Source organism: Tachypleus tridentatus, chromosome 2 (assembly GCF_004210375.1).
Source record: "Tachypleus tridentatus isolate NWPU-2018 chromosome 2, ASM421037v1, whole genome shotgun sequence".
NCBI lineage: Eukaryota > Metazoa > Arthropoda > Merostomata > Xiphosura > Limulidae > Tachypleus > Tachypleus tridentatus.
The window spans coordinates 43167507-43181236 of NC_134826.1; the positions used below are offsets into that span (position 1 = coordinate 43167507).

Consider the following 13730-nt stretch of genomic DNA (forward strand, 5'->3'; position numbering starts at 1 on the left):
ATGGAACTAGTCAGTAAAGTATTCTTTTGTTTTAGCATGAGTCATCTTAGGTCACAGGGTTGTTACTCATAAGCAATAATGTTTTATTTTGTATGTCACCAAGGGAATTAATTTTTTACAAGTATAATGTTTCTTTACATTTTGTACTGTAAATGTATTTGTTAGTTATCAAAGTGACCTCCTTGTAATAATAAGTTAAATATTCATTTTTTAAGGTTTAAAAAGTGTTATCCACACCTTCCTACAAAATAGTGTTTGTAGAAACAGAATAATTTGGTAATAATGGATTCTTAATTACCTGCTTTCATTTTTCATGAATTAATATAAACTCTGCTTGACTACCAAGACAAACTCCATAATGCAAATATTAGCATTGAATGGTGTATAAAAGTAAATTCTTTAATTTATATAATTTGAAAATTATATAAAAATTTGTATATGGTTTAATGGATAATTTATGTTTACACTTGCTTATATCTAATTTTTTGAAGTGCCTTTAAAGGTGATTCAGTGAGATTTTTAAAACATAAATTAAAGATTTCAATTTGGATTTTGGATAGGTTTGATCATATGCAATATAGTTTCATGGTGTCCGTAAAGATGTACTAGTTTACCACATACACTGTTCTGATTAATCCTTGTGTGGTTGTAGGATATAAAAAAACAAATGTTTAATACTGATAATTGGACAGGTAGTGAGATTATTGTAATGTATTGTATATGTGTATGCTGTACATAAAGATAATCCATGTAGTGTGTGTGATTCATAAGTTTACAGAATTTGACCCCATTTTCTGAGTTACAAGACTGAAATGCATAAAAGATAGTTATTCTCAGCAATGCAGTAGTGTATGAGTCAGAACTAAATGCATTTAGATAACCAACTATTATAAACAAATTGTCAATCGGTAAGGTGCCTTAATAGGTGAATTTCTAATTTATGTTCATTAAATGTCAAAGTGGCGTCCAGGTACATTTCGGTTTTGGGAAATATCATTAGTAAGCATTTGAAAATATTTGATGTACTAAAATACAACAAATACAAATTTAATTTACTTCTCCTTAATTTGTAGGAATTGTATTTATTATTATTTATAAGAATCCCTGAAAGGTTTTTTCAGCTGTCAATACAAATAAAAATTTACTAAAACCATAATTTTCAATAAATGAAACATTTTTTAATGGAAATTATAATTGTTTTTAATTATTAGTACATTTTAAGGTACATTTTGGGCTATGTCACTTCTGATTTACAATCAGGAGTGTGAATTTTTAAATGTTTTGAACTTATGCAAGTTTGATAATAAATGTGTATACATAAGTATGAATGTGTTAACTGCTATTTTGGTATTTTACCACTACTAGCTATGTGATGTAGTGGTACTAGGTCAGCACCGTATGGTTGAAGATGGACAAGTTTACAGTTGATTTAGATAAAGTTTTGGATGAGTTTGAAGAAAATGAAGGTAACAAATAAGTTAATTCACATTCAGTACGGTATAAAATATGTGTAGTAGTATGTGACATGAACCTTGAGCTGCTGTATGTACCTAAATAAATAAAAGCCTTTAAAAACCTGATACATTAAAGTTATCATGGAAAGAAAGTGTATAGTTTTTGTATCTTAAGTTATACGTGTTAATTATTCTAGATATAAAGGAAAAAATATTTGTTTTGAATAATATAAGTATATTGTAATTGCAACTATTTGATTGTCAGATCAAATAAAAACATGTACATCAGACACCACACTGGACTCAAAATTTAGGAAAAAATGGCTCTTCTTTAACCTCCAAACCAGTTGATAAATAGTTTTTTTAAAAAAGCAGGATTTGTAAAGTTGTCTCCTTTAATTAATAGATACCAAAACTGACAAACCATAAATTGATCAGATTCGCAAAGTTTTGTACTTTTCTGTGTTTTAAAGGGTTTAGATACCAATACAATAAAAATAAACAAAATGTAAAATACAAATGAGATCCAAAAATAACACACACATTTTAAATTCTTAATGGATTTAATATTTGTAACTTAATCTGTATTGCAGAAAAATTCCAACAAGCTTTAGATTTATTCAAATAAAATCAACAATTTTTGAATTCACTATGTTCAAAACTAAATCCATGTAAGACCCATACATCTTTCTAAATTTGGAGAGCAAAGTTGTTTTTTTGACATTACTACAATAAGTAGTTTGACTAAAGGAGAAGAATTTTACCCAGTTACCCTCAGTATGGTTACTGTACACACCTCTAATTAATTTTGGTTGTATGAAAGGTGAGGATATTACAGGCAGTATACTAACTGTTTAAAAGTAATTTTTTGGTTATTAATAATAAGGATTTATGTAAGTAAAATGAAACAACTGTCATCACTTTAGCCTTATGTTGTATCTGATATTCATTTAACTTTAAAACATAAGGTTGAATAATAGTTTGTTCTTTTTTAATGATCTTTATAACAGTTAAATATCATAGTACTGTTGCTCATTTTGAGGATCACTCGACTGTGTTTTTTGGTATATTAATAGTCAAAGTGTTTTCGTTTTCTTCAACAGCACGCAGTGTAATTAGATTAGTATATTTAGATGTGTTATGTATTCTGCCATTGGAGCTATTAGTGATATGCTATAATTTTATTCATTTTGAGTTGCAATTTATCTGAGCCTTTGACAAAAGGCCTTAGAAATTTAATATACAATAGATCATTGCATATTTTTTATGCTTTTGTTTTGTTTAGATCTACAAGATAAATGTTCAGCTAGTATTTGGAACTCTCAGCAATTATATAAAAGTTTGAGAAGTTCACAACAAGAAAAAGGTCCAGACAATTCATGTATTCTTGATAGAAAAGGTGTTTTTAATGTACCTTCCAGAGACCTCAAACCAGCTCATTTTCAACAGCCAAAACACCATTGGCATACAGAATATACAGACAAAATTGATCTTTCTGAAGCTGACTTTGCATCAAACCTAAAGACGTCCACTCTGAACCCTCCTTCTTCTATTGATGACTGTAAAAATCAGAATAATTACATGTCTTTTACAGACAATGATTTATTGTTACAGGGTCCACTTATTTCTAAGGAGAACAGTTTGGCAAGTGCTGTAGCTATAAGAAATGGCTCTCATATCAAGTCTCCTTCACCAATTTCCACAACAGGCCAACTCATAAATCCTTCCAGTTTGAAAAATTGTTCAGGTTCAAAACCAGAACATTTATCAAATGTTTCAACGGTGTTGTTTAAATTTAACCACTCCCAACATTCGCATGACATTGATAACACTAAATGTCATCCACATATGCCAGAAACATCTGAATCCAGCAGTGCATCGTTATTGCCCTCTCATAAAGTTCTGCTGACTAATACAAATAGTTTAAGTGCAACTGAGAATAAACCACAGAGTAAGTCTGAAGACCATCCATTTTGTAATACTGATTACATATCGAGATTTAATGTTTTTAATAGTAAAGGAAATTTTATTAATGGCTATAATGGGGAAGAAGATCAAGACGTGCTTTGTGTTTCCGTTCCAGCTGAAACTAGCAGTACATCAGAGATGACAACACAAGACCAAAAATATGAAATCCACTTGCTCTCATCAAACCAAATGTTGCATACTTCATCTGAAAACGAGTTTAAAAATGTGATTTCTTCCAACAGTGATTTAATAGACTGTGAATCATTTCTTCCTTGCATTGATGCCAGAAATGAGGATCCAGGAAGTGAGATCGGTGAACTTGCGTATCGTGATGGTGTCTCCAAGTCACTAGAAGACAATCAGTCTGTCACTAGTGAAGTAGTAAGAAATGTTGAACAAAACTGTATAAATTCTCAGTCTCATAAAAGTACAATAAAAGGACAAGACACAATTCATTGTGGCTCTAATGAAGGGAGATGTGAGTGCCAAGAAAATGAGAATCACTCCACATTGCAAGATACTGCTTTCTCTGAACGAATAGAACAACCTCTGTTAAATTATGAAGAAATAAGTTCTAATGACACAATAGATACTGAAGAGAATGAAAATGATGTGCCCTGTCATCATAGTTTCATTCACAAACATCTTATTAAAGACATTGCCATGAGCCCTTTTCAAGAGAAACCAAGTACTATGAAATTTGAAGACACTAGTGTTATTCCTGATGATGAGTTTTCTGAAGTTTCAAAAGATCATGGCAGTGGTGATTGTAAATCTCATTTTAATGATAAAACTAGTCAAAACAACTTCAGTAGCCTTTTGAAAAACCAAGAGTTAAAGAATGATGTACACAGTGAACAAGCAGAAAGTGAGGATTTAAGTTGCATTAATAGTTTACCTTCTGAGGAAAAATTATCAGAAGACTTTAGTGATGCAGGAGTTAAAGCCTGGCATGCATCACAAGGAAATGATTGTAAACCTAAAATAAAAAGCTTTGGAAGTTTACATGATTACGACATTTGTGAGGAAGAAATGGAAAAATATTTAAGTGATGTAATGTTGAAGGATAGTGAGGACGCTCTTCATGAAAAAGTTGAGGATGATTATGACATTGAAAAGGAACAACTGGAAGAATTGGATGAAGTAGATAATCTACATATATCTGATAGTGACAGTTTAACAAAAGAAGAAAATCCAAGTTCATTGTCTCTAAGCAACAACATGCTTGAGGAAGAATCACTGAATAAGTTTTCTGATGAAAACTTGGGTATAAACAACTGTTGTATTGAAAAATCTGATGGAAATAATTGCTTCCCTGAAGAGAGAATCATAGAGAATTATTATACTGAAGAGCCACTTAGTAGTGACTGGTCTGATAAAATATTAATGTCAGAAGGCTCTTCTGTAAGAGAGTTGACATCTGATAATTGTGATAATAAAGAAGAATCGCTTATGAATGATAGTTCTATTAAAGAACAAGTTTTAAGTGAATCTTGTGTTAAAGAATCAACTGGTAACAAAGCAGAAGAAATTGAAATTTTGAAACCAGTTGATGATAATTGTGAAAAAAATTCAGAGTTAGAGTTGTGTACTGAGGGTTATGAAACTGACGTTTATATGAGAGAAGAGGTGAAGAACCAAGCTAATGTTTGTGACTTGATGCCAGAGACAATAGAAGTATGCTCATTATCTTTAGATTCTAGTTGTGGGACCCAGTTACAGAGCGAAACTACATCTTATAATGAGACCACAGATGCTAACACCATTGTTGGTGATGAAGAGAACTTAGTGGAGCAAGTGGTTGGAAGCTTGTTGAAGACTGAAGAAGAACTGGTTGCATCACAACAGTATGTTGATTCTTCTGAAACTATAGATACAGACCTGAAAGATACCTCAACTAACTCAAAATTGTCTGCCCTACCTACTGAGTGTTGCACATCTGTTTTTGAATCCAAGTCACCTTCTCAGGAAAATGGTGAAACTACCCAGCCCAGAGTTCAGCGTCCAACTTTTCTTAATCTACCATCTAGAGCACATGCTGTTTCTAAGCCAGTTCTGCCTCCATCTTCAGACTCTGATGAAACACCTTCTCCAGAACACCAACAAGAAACTTCAGGTGCAGATGAAATACTTGCAGAATCAGTTGATACTGCACATTTATCAGATGACTCTTCGAACACTGTGGGATTTAGCAATGGTAATATTTAACATTTCTATCTTGTACGTACCAGTCAACTTGTATGTAAAATTAGCAATGTACACTGATGAAAAGTGTTCCTGCAGTATTGTTATCATATAAATACTGTATTACTAGAAGTTAAGCAATATACTTCTTTTTTTTAAATCTAAGAGACTTTTGCAACAAGTAGCTTGCTACATTTATTTCCAGTTCTGCATTAAAATAGTGACAACATAACAAAGTGACATTTGACTGTGGGACAATGATTAATTAATTCTGGTGGTGGTGAGTGAAGATATATTTCATAATGCATTATTATTTATATTACTTGTAAAGAAGTCTGCTGCTGGTACTTGCACAATTGTACAGAAAGAAGAACATTTGCCAAAATGGTGAGGGTGCAAAAACAAAATTAGCAAATTCCAAGAAACGGTTCTTATCAATACTTGTGTCCCACTAGTTAAGTATTACCACGTAAAAACATGGATGTACTGATAATAATTTGTTACATATCAGTGCTTTCATGATTTATATTTAAATTTTCACTAAATAGCCTAAAGTAATATCTTAAAAACCTAGCAATTATGCCACTGTAGCCATTTGTTTGAACTTTACAACATATGCGAGCCTGAAATTAAAAAAATAATCAAGTTATGCACTTCCAAATGTAGACTTAAATAGATTCACTAATCTTATTCCAAGTCACCTACATAAATACAGATTTATTAGTTCTAGTAAATATTTAATTACATTATGTGACTCCAAAATTATCTCATGTGAATAATATATTCCAAATGAAGTTTGAAGTAAAACAAAGACAGTATCTTATAGTACAGATATTTATTTAATGTAGAGTTGTAAAGAATCTTTCTTGTCAATGTGTATTAGGGGTTATGGTAATGGTTAATACTATCAAGTGCACATATCCAAGAAATAGTTACTTAAAGTACCTTAATTGTAAATGTATGCACATACATATATTTATTGTTTAGTTAATCATTTTTCAATTGTTAAGTTAGCTAATAGAAAGATTTTTTTATTATTATTCTCAAAAAGCGCAGTCTAGAAATTAAATTTGCATATATTCAGTATTCGCACAAAGTGGTATAGTTTGGGTTTCAAGTTCGTTTTGCTTTTGAAATTGTGATGAGTAAATTCTTTCCATTAAAATGTTCAAGTTTATTATGAGAACTACATTTTTTTCTTTTAACTGGATGTACATAATTTTTAATTTTATTTAACTTGTAACTCTCTAGTTTAAATTTTTTTCTAATATTTTGTAATCTTTCTGTAAAGTGAAAAATGTTACTTAACACTTTTTTTTCACACCTTAGTAGTCCTGAAAATTGACTTTTCATGAAACAAGATTTTTTGGTTCATACTAGTCAGATGTAAAACAACAATACTATGATGTAAAACAACAATAACTTTGATGATGTATTTAAGAATAACAAACAGCAGTTTACTATTTAATAACTGTTTATACAAATGTATTTCTGACTGCTACATAAGTTTGACAGTACACATAATGCATCTTTGTATCAAAACTCAAACAAAATTTAGAATGTTATGTACATTTTTACTTTAGAATAGTTTGTTAATAATTTCTTTTATGCAAAACATTTGTACTGTTCAGATTATAAATTGTGTGTGTGCATAAGTAGTTATGTAAAGTTCTAGGTATTCATTGGTACTTATAGTAAAACAAAAAGTTTCTAAGTGTGTATTATTTCCGTGCTTCTATAGAGGAAAACTCTTTACAAAACTTGTCTGCTATGTTGAGTGAAGAGGAACAGATGCTAGGAAAAGTAAAGCCTTTCTGGATACCAGATACTGATGCTCCTAGCTGTATGCACTGTGAAACTAGATTTACAATGATCAAAAGAAGACATCACTGTAGAGCCTGTGGAAAGGTGTGTGTTTGAATAATGGAAACAACTTATATTAACAAGATTTGGTTGCACAGTTTGCTTTTCATCATACATCATATTTATTTTCCACCATTTATGCTTTACATTTTAGTCTAAAACCTAAGTGTCACTTTTTAACTTTCTTCATGATTCTACATTGCCTGTTAAATAAAATGATTCTCTACATGAAAACTACAATATTGTTTGTTTGTTTTTTATTTCTGTTTTATATAAACATAAATTTTGATAGTAACCAGAGCTTAACAGTTTTGTATTTGAATTCATCTCAGGTGTTGTGTGCACATTGCTGTAATCAGAAGGCACGTCTTGTTTGTCTTGTTAACAAAGAAGCAAGGGTGTGTAATAACTGCCTTGCAATCTTAAATAAAGGTATGGTTTTCCATTCATCAAATGAAATCCTGTTATTTGTTTAAAGAATAAAATTTACTTTAATTTGTTTCATTAAATTATACAGGGTATTCAGAAAGTCACTGTGCACTTATATATTTTTTAACAGACATGTTTCAATATAGAATACAGGAGGTAAATAGGAATGACAATTATAATCAATGTTGAAAGTGACCCCCGTTGGCATCAATACAGGCTTGGATTCTTCTTATTTTGTTTCTAAACCCCACTATTATTTGCTGGCTTGAAGTAGACTGAATAAAATATGATTACAAAACTATACAGTGACTTTCCGAACACCCTGTATAATAGTATAAAATTGAAGTTTAAAAAATAGTAACTGGCCAATCTTTTGAGTTTTTTTGTTTGCTAATTAGTTTCTAAACTAGTTGCAGGTGTTTAGCATCACAGATAAATTTTATTTTTATATCTCTCTAGCAGCTCTTTTTCTTAAAACATTTCAGTAATGGTGTTGTATCTGAAGGATAAGAGATCCTTTAAACAACAGAGTTAAAGTAGTACAAGTTTGAATTTTGAGATGGATTTTGTTATAGGTTAAAGTCACAAATGAAACTTGTAAGAATTGTGCATTTAATATTTTTTATTAAAAATCTAAACGATACTTCACAGTAATTTGAAAGGAAGCAGACTGCAATAAACAAATATTGTTTGCCTTCTTAACATTTGGCTTACTTCATATAATATTGTCAAAATCAATTTTATTGTGACAATCTTATTTTCATTTCTATAATTAGATTTTAATTTTTCACAAATAGTATTTTCTGAAAACTTTTGCACTATGTAGAAAGTATGATGAGTGTTAGTAATTTATTCCACTATCAAATTTGCAGAGATTGGACAAGTATAAATCAAGGTTCTTTTATGTGTAATTGGTAATTTCTGTAATCTAACATATCCATTTTGTACCACCTTGCCTCAAACATACTTCAACAGGCATTTAAGTTTGTATTCATTTTAACTTTAGCATTCTACAAGCTGAAATGTCAAAGTGCTGTGTTGCAGTTTCTTTAGATATGAGCAAAAATATAGTTTCCCATAAATGAATATAATACAATGATTTATAAATAGACAAATAATGCAGTGGTTATAAATAGGCAAATTTACAATGAGTGTTATCTGCTTCCTAATTATAGTTCAAGCAGTTGAGAGACTGACTGGTAGTAGTGTTCCAGCAAGTCCCAACCCTGGAACAGGCAGTATAGCTACATCACCTCCTTATTCTGGATCCAATTCTGCACCAACATCTCCAGGTTTTCTACCTTGTGAGGCAAGTATACAGGGTCAAGAAAGATGGCAGCCAGACCCTAACAATCCTCAAGAATATTGTTCCACTGTTTCGCCTCTACAGCAAGATAATGGAAGTGAAAACAGACCCCCTCTTACAGTAATGGTACCAATAGGAGTTCTTAAACGAGGTAAGGACTCTTATACTTGGGGACTTTTACCTCATTTTTATGGTTGTTTCTAACATCCATGTACTAGTGTCTTGTCAAGCTATTAAATATTAACACACAATTTATTTAAAATTCAAGAGATGTTATAATTTCTTCTGTAATTATTGAAGTTAGACACAATTTAGGACATAGGCAGAAAGAGCACTTGCTCTATGAGCTTGTAAAATGTCTTTGAAAAACTAGCATTAAGTTGTTGAATGAAAGGCATCTGTTTGCTGTATAAACACAGTCAGAGAAGACAGTGTTTTGAAAGTCTTCTGCCTCTTAATCTTCAGGTTTATGGAAGACTTTCAAAGAATCTTCCTCTACACTTGTGTTTCTACAACAGGCAGTTGCCATCCATTAAACTACATTTTATCATGAACACTCAAGCCTGAATAATCTATAGAAGAATAGCATTAAGTCATTTCACTATTCATTTTATGGTACAGCCTTAAAACTGTGATTTACTGATGAGTTTTGAACCCCAATTGAAAGATTAGTTGCACAGTTTTGATATGATCATTTTTTAGTTTTCTTTAAAAATAAATATTCTTTAAGACTAATTCTGCTATATATTAAAATATTTGACTGAAACTAACTTCTTTTCACTGAGTGACTAATCTGTGTCAATCTGTTTACATTTAGGTTAAAAATGGATGTTGTAAAATGTCTGGCTGAATTAAACCTAACAAACGTAAATGTGATCCTGATCCAGTTCTGTTGATTAATTTTTGGTAATTTGTTTTGGTTGCTCAAGGTGATTATAACTAGTTTATAAAAAGCAGGATTTCACTGTTTGTATCTGGTTTAACATAATCATCTAAACAAATGATGTATTCTGTCTTTGGTCTGCATTAAATTGAACCAAGTATTTATACAATATTTTGTGGTTTCACTTTAACCATCTTGCTTACAGGTAGGTCAAAGTGTATGTCATGACATTTTATAGAGTTATATTCAAAATGTAGTTAAAAAGCTTTATGTTTGTATATGAATAAACTTGGTAACAAAACATAGTTAGTGAAGTTTTAATATTATATGTGTCTTAAGTTCTTACTTTTATATGGAAATATTTTTTCAAATCTTCCGTGTCTTCTAGTATGAGAACTGTGGCATTACTTTTCTAGGTCTTCAACCTCTTCTCTAACCTCTTACTCTACCCTTTATGTATCATTAGTGATGACGAAACCCACTTGTTGACCCTCGTTCACACAACCTGAAAAGTATGAAATTTAAAGTATCATTGTAATATAGATAATACTAAGGCAAAGTATAATTATCATAGCATTTAATCTTATCTGTTTCCAGAGCCAGAAACCAGAAAGTAAGGCCCATTTATGTTACATTTTCTATACAGTATTCACATTAACAATCTTAGTTAAATTTTTAAAGGTTCTTATTGCATAGTTAAAAAAACCAGATACATTATGACAGCCATAAAACATTGTTAAAGTTATAGCATGGGAACTTTGTCACAGACTTAGTCAAATTAACTGAATCCATAGCGATAGTTAAAGTTTGTTACTAATTCTAAAAAAAGAGTGTAAATAACTTTAAAAGTGAAAGGCTGATTTTAAAAAAAGTAGTGAAATAAAAGCTTGAAATTATATCATTAGTTTTGGTTTAACATGAGTATTTGTTTTAATCCAATTCTGTGTGAATTTGGGTAGCTTGGTGAAAGCTTAAACTGATCATGTTTAAAATAGTCTCTCATATCATTTTATTAGAAAAAAAATGGTTTTCTACTGTGTTGAATGAGCAGAAAATTTTCTGAAAACCTTTACTTATGTGTGGGTATGTTTGTCAAGGTTTCACAAAACTATGTATTATAGTTAGTGAAAGTGATATCTAATTGTGCATTTCATTTATACCAGCAGGAGATAAACCTCGAGGAGAACCGAAACAAGTAATGTTTTCTGATGGTATACGTCCTGGTGGTGATTTGACAGATATTGATAATCCACCAGATTACCGTACCATACCATTCAGGCGTCAAGGTCGTGTTCAGAAGAAAGTCACTGGTATTTTTATTTTAAAAATTCACAGCAGGTGTTATATAATGATGTTAAGGTGTACATATATATATATATATATATATATAGAGAGAGAGAGAGAGAGAGAGAGAGAGATTTATATAAAGTCACTACCCTTCTGTTTTAGCCAGTAGTTAACAAGTTGAAGTTTTATGATTTGAGTAACATAAGCAGTCACATTTGTGATTTTGAAGTGATGTTTTAATAACTTCAAACTATAACGATGGTGTTTGATCTATTGAGATACTCATTTTTCTTTGTGAAATTGGGGAAAAAATTTAAGTTTTTCATTAAAAGTTTATCACTATGTAAACTTCCAGAGGTTTCTGTTTGTTTTAGTGACCTTAATTTTTTTTATTTAAATTTAATTGTCCTAAAGGCAAATGATAATTTGATAAGTAACCTTATGAAATAATGTGTTTTTGTTGTGTAATAGTTACTTAGCATTTGTCATGAAAAGTTTAAGCAAATTTTGATAAACAAGCATTATACTATGGGTTAATGTAAATGAAATAGATAAAAATATAAAAAATAGGAAAATAGCATTTTTCACCTTGTTTTACAGCATTTGTAACATGTTCAACAGTGAGAATTTTCTGGAGAATGACTCAGTACTTTGAGCTTAGATAGCAGACTGGATTAATCCTTGGAAAGAGACTTGAACTATTTATGTTCAAAACTCTCACATGAATAGTAAAAAAATGAAAGACTACTTTCTAAAATAGTGAATATTGTATTTCTCTCCAGGTTTCTAATAAAAGGTTTTCAGTATTTGCTTGTTCACAATTAATATAGACAATTTTAAAAAAGTCTTGTGTTTCATTCACATTTTGGTGTGTTTAATTTTTTTGGACTTCAGTGTTTTTTGTTTTTTTTTATCAAGGATGTTGAGTTTTAAGTGTTCAACTACATTTGTATGATACAAAAGTACTATTATCTCTACAAGTAATAATTGTTTAACTTATTTAAATCTTCCTCTCTAAGTCACTTTTTTCACTAGGTGATTCTAGCTCTGAATCATCATCAGGTGGAAGCTCTCTAATATCTTCTGGAAGAAGAAAGAAAGGATCTGGTCAAGATTTGACACGAAGACGAGTCGTCATATCAGATAGTGAAGGCCCCTTACCTCCAATATTTTTACCTGCAGGTATCAGACAAAAATTAAAACATAACCCAAAAAGAAGTAATATCTTTTAATCTCTTGTCCAAATGATTAATTCTTTGAATAAGTAGTAGCATCATTTAGCCTTGTTTTTCCCCCTTTGTAAAAGTATTCATCCATTAATGTGTATCATAATTAAATCAAGTTAAACTACTTAAATGCAGTAATACTTGACAGGTGTTTTTATGTATTTTGTTTAGCTGAATTGGTTCTATTGTTAAGTGAGCATAAAACTGACATTTCTTCTAGTCTAAATATCCATCTGGACTTGAATTACAGTTGAATAATCTTTAACAAGATAAAATTAACTTACCACTGAAGGAACAGTGTTAACATAACACTATACTTATTCTTAATACTTAAAGCCTAGAATACTGTGCCTGACAGTACCAATAGCTATAAACCAGAAGATTTTTTATGCTTAAACTTAAGTCTCAATACCTGATAGGCACAGTACAGATAGACCGTTGTGTAGTTTTGTGCTTACAATTTAACAATCAGTACATTTGATACCCATATAAAATGCTCAGATGTTAAAAACATTTGAGTTATTTATTGAACTAATTCACAAATGTTTAGTTCAAATTCCAATTTCCAGCTTTTAAATTAGATTACAAATAATCTGTACATCTTATGCTACATACTGAAGTTTAACATTGTTTACAGTATAAATATTTCAGATTTGTAGGTCTGAATGTAATTTGTTTAGTTGTATAAAAGCCTAAAATATATGGAGGAATATTAGTAAGTCAAGATTTGAATGAACTGTTTGAAAGTGTTAAACTCATTATTATTATTACCTTTTATCATTCTAGCTGTGCATAATACAAATGTCATTGGGGCAGCAGTAAGTCTATCAATTTAAAACACTAAAATCAAAAGTTGATTTCCCCTCGATTGATAAAGTAAGATAGCCCAATGTGGCTTTGTTATAAAATACACGCACACACTGTAAATTCTCTGAACTTTGGTATTTCTTTTATACAAGTCTCTTCAGTAAACATTTACTACAAACAGTATACAGTATGGTCTTTATAGTATGTTTTTTCTAAAATGTCAAAATTATTTCCTCTGTTCTAAGATGCATGAAATAAACTTCAAAACTACATTTTTTTAATTTGGTGACACTTGTCAACTAATAGTCTGTCAATTTTATTTC

At 30.4% G+C, this 13730-nt stretch overlaps 1 protein-coding gene across 4 annotated transcripts in view; it reads left to right on the forward strand.

Annotated features, from left to right (window-relative positions):
• LOC143242029 (uncharacterized) overlaps window positions 1–13730 on the forward strand; it is a 46652-nt gene that overhangs the window by 5155 nt on the left and 27767 nt on the right. For 2 of the 4 annotated variants that reach the window (XM_076485372.1, XM_076485379.1), the window contains exons 2-8: window positions 1366–1466; window positions 2740–5619; window positions 7348–7514; window positions 7802–7901; window positions 9074–9355; window positions 11251–11397; window positions 12410–12556. In XM_076485372.1, coding sequence (XP_076341487.1) covers window positions 1409–1466; window positions 2740–5619; window positions 7348–7514; window positions 7802–7901; window positions 9074–9355; window positions 11251–11397; window positions 12410–12556 — 3781 coding nt within the window. In that variant the 5' untranslated portion in view covers window positions 1366–1408. The remainder of the gene's footprint in view (window positions 1–1365; window positions 1467–2739; window positions 5620–7347; window positions 7515–7801; window positions 7902–9073; window positions 9356–11250; window positions 11398–12409; window positions 12557–13730) is intronic. The other 2 variants (XM_076485391.1, XM_076485386.1) reach the window with 2 other exon arrangements.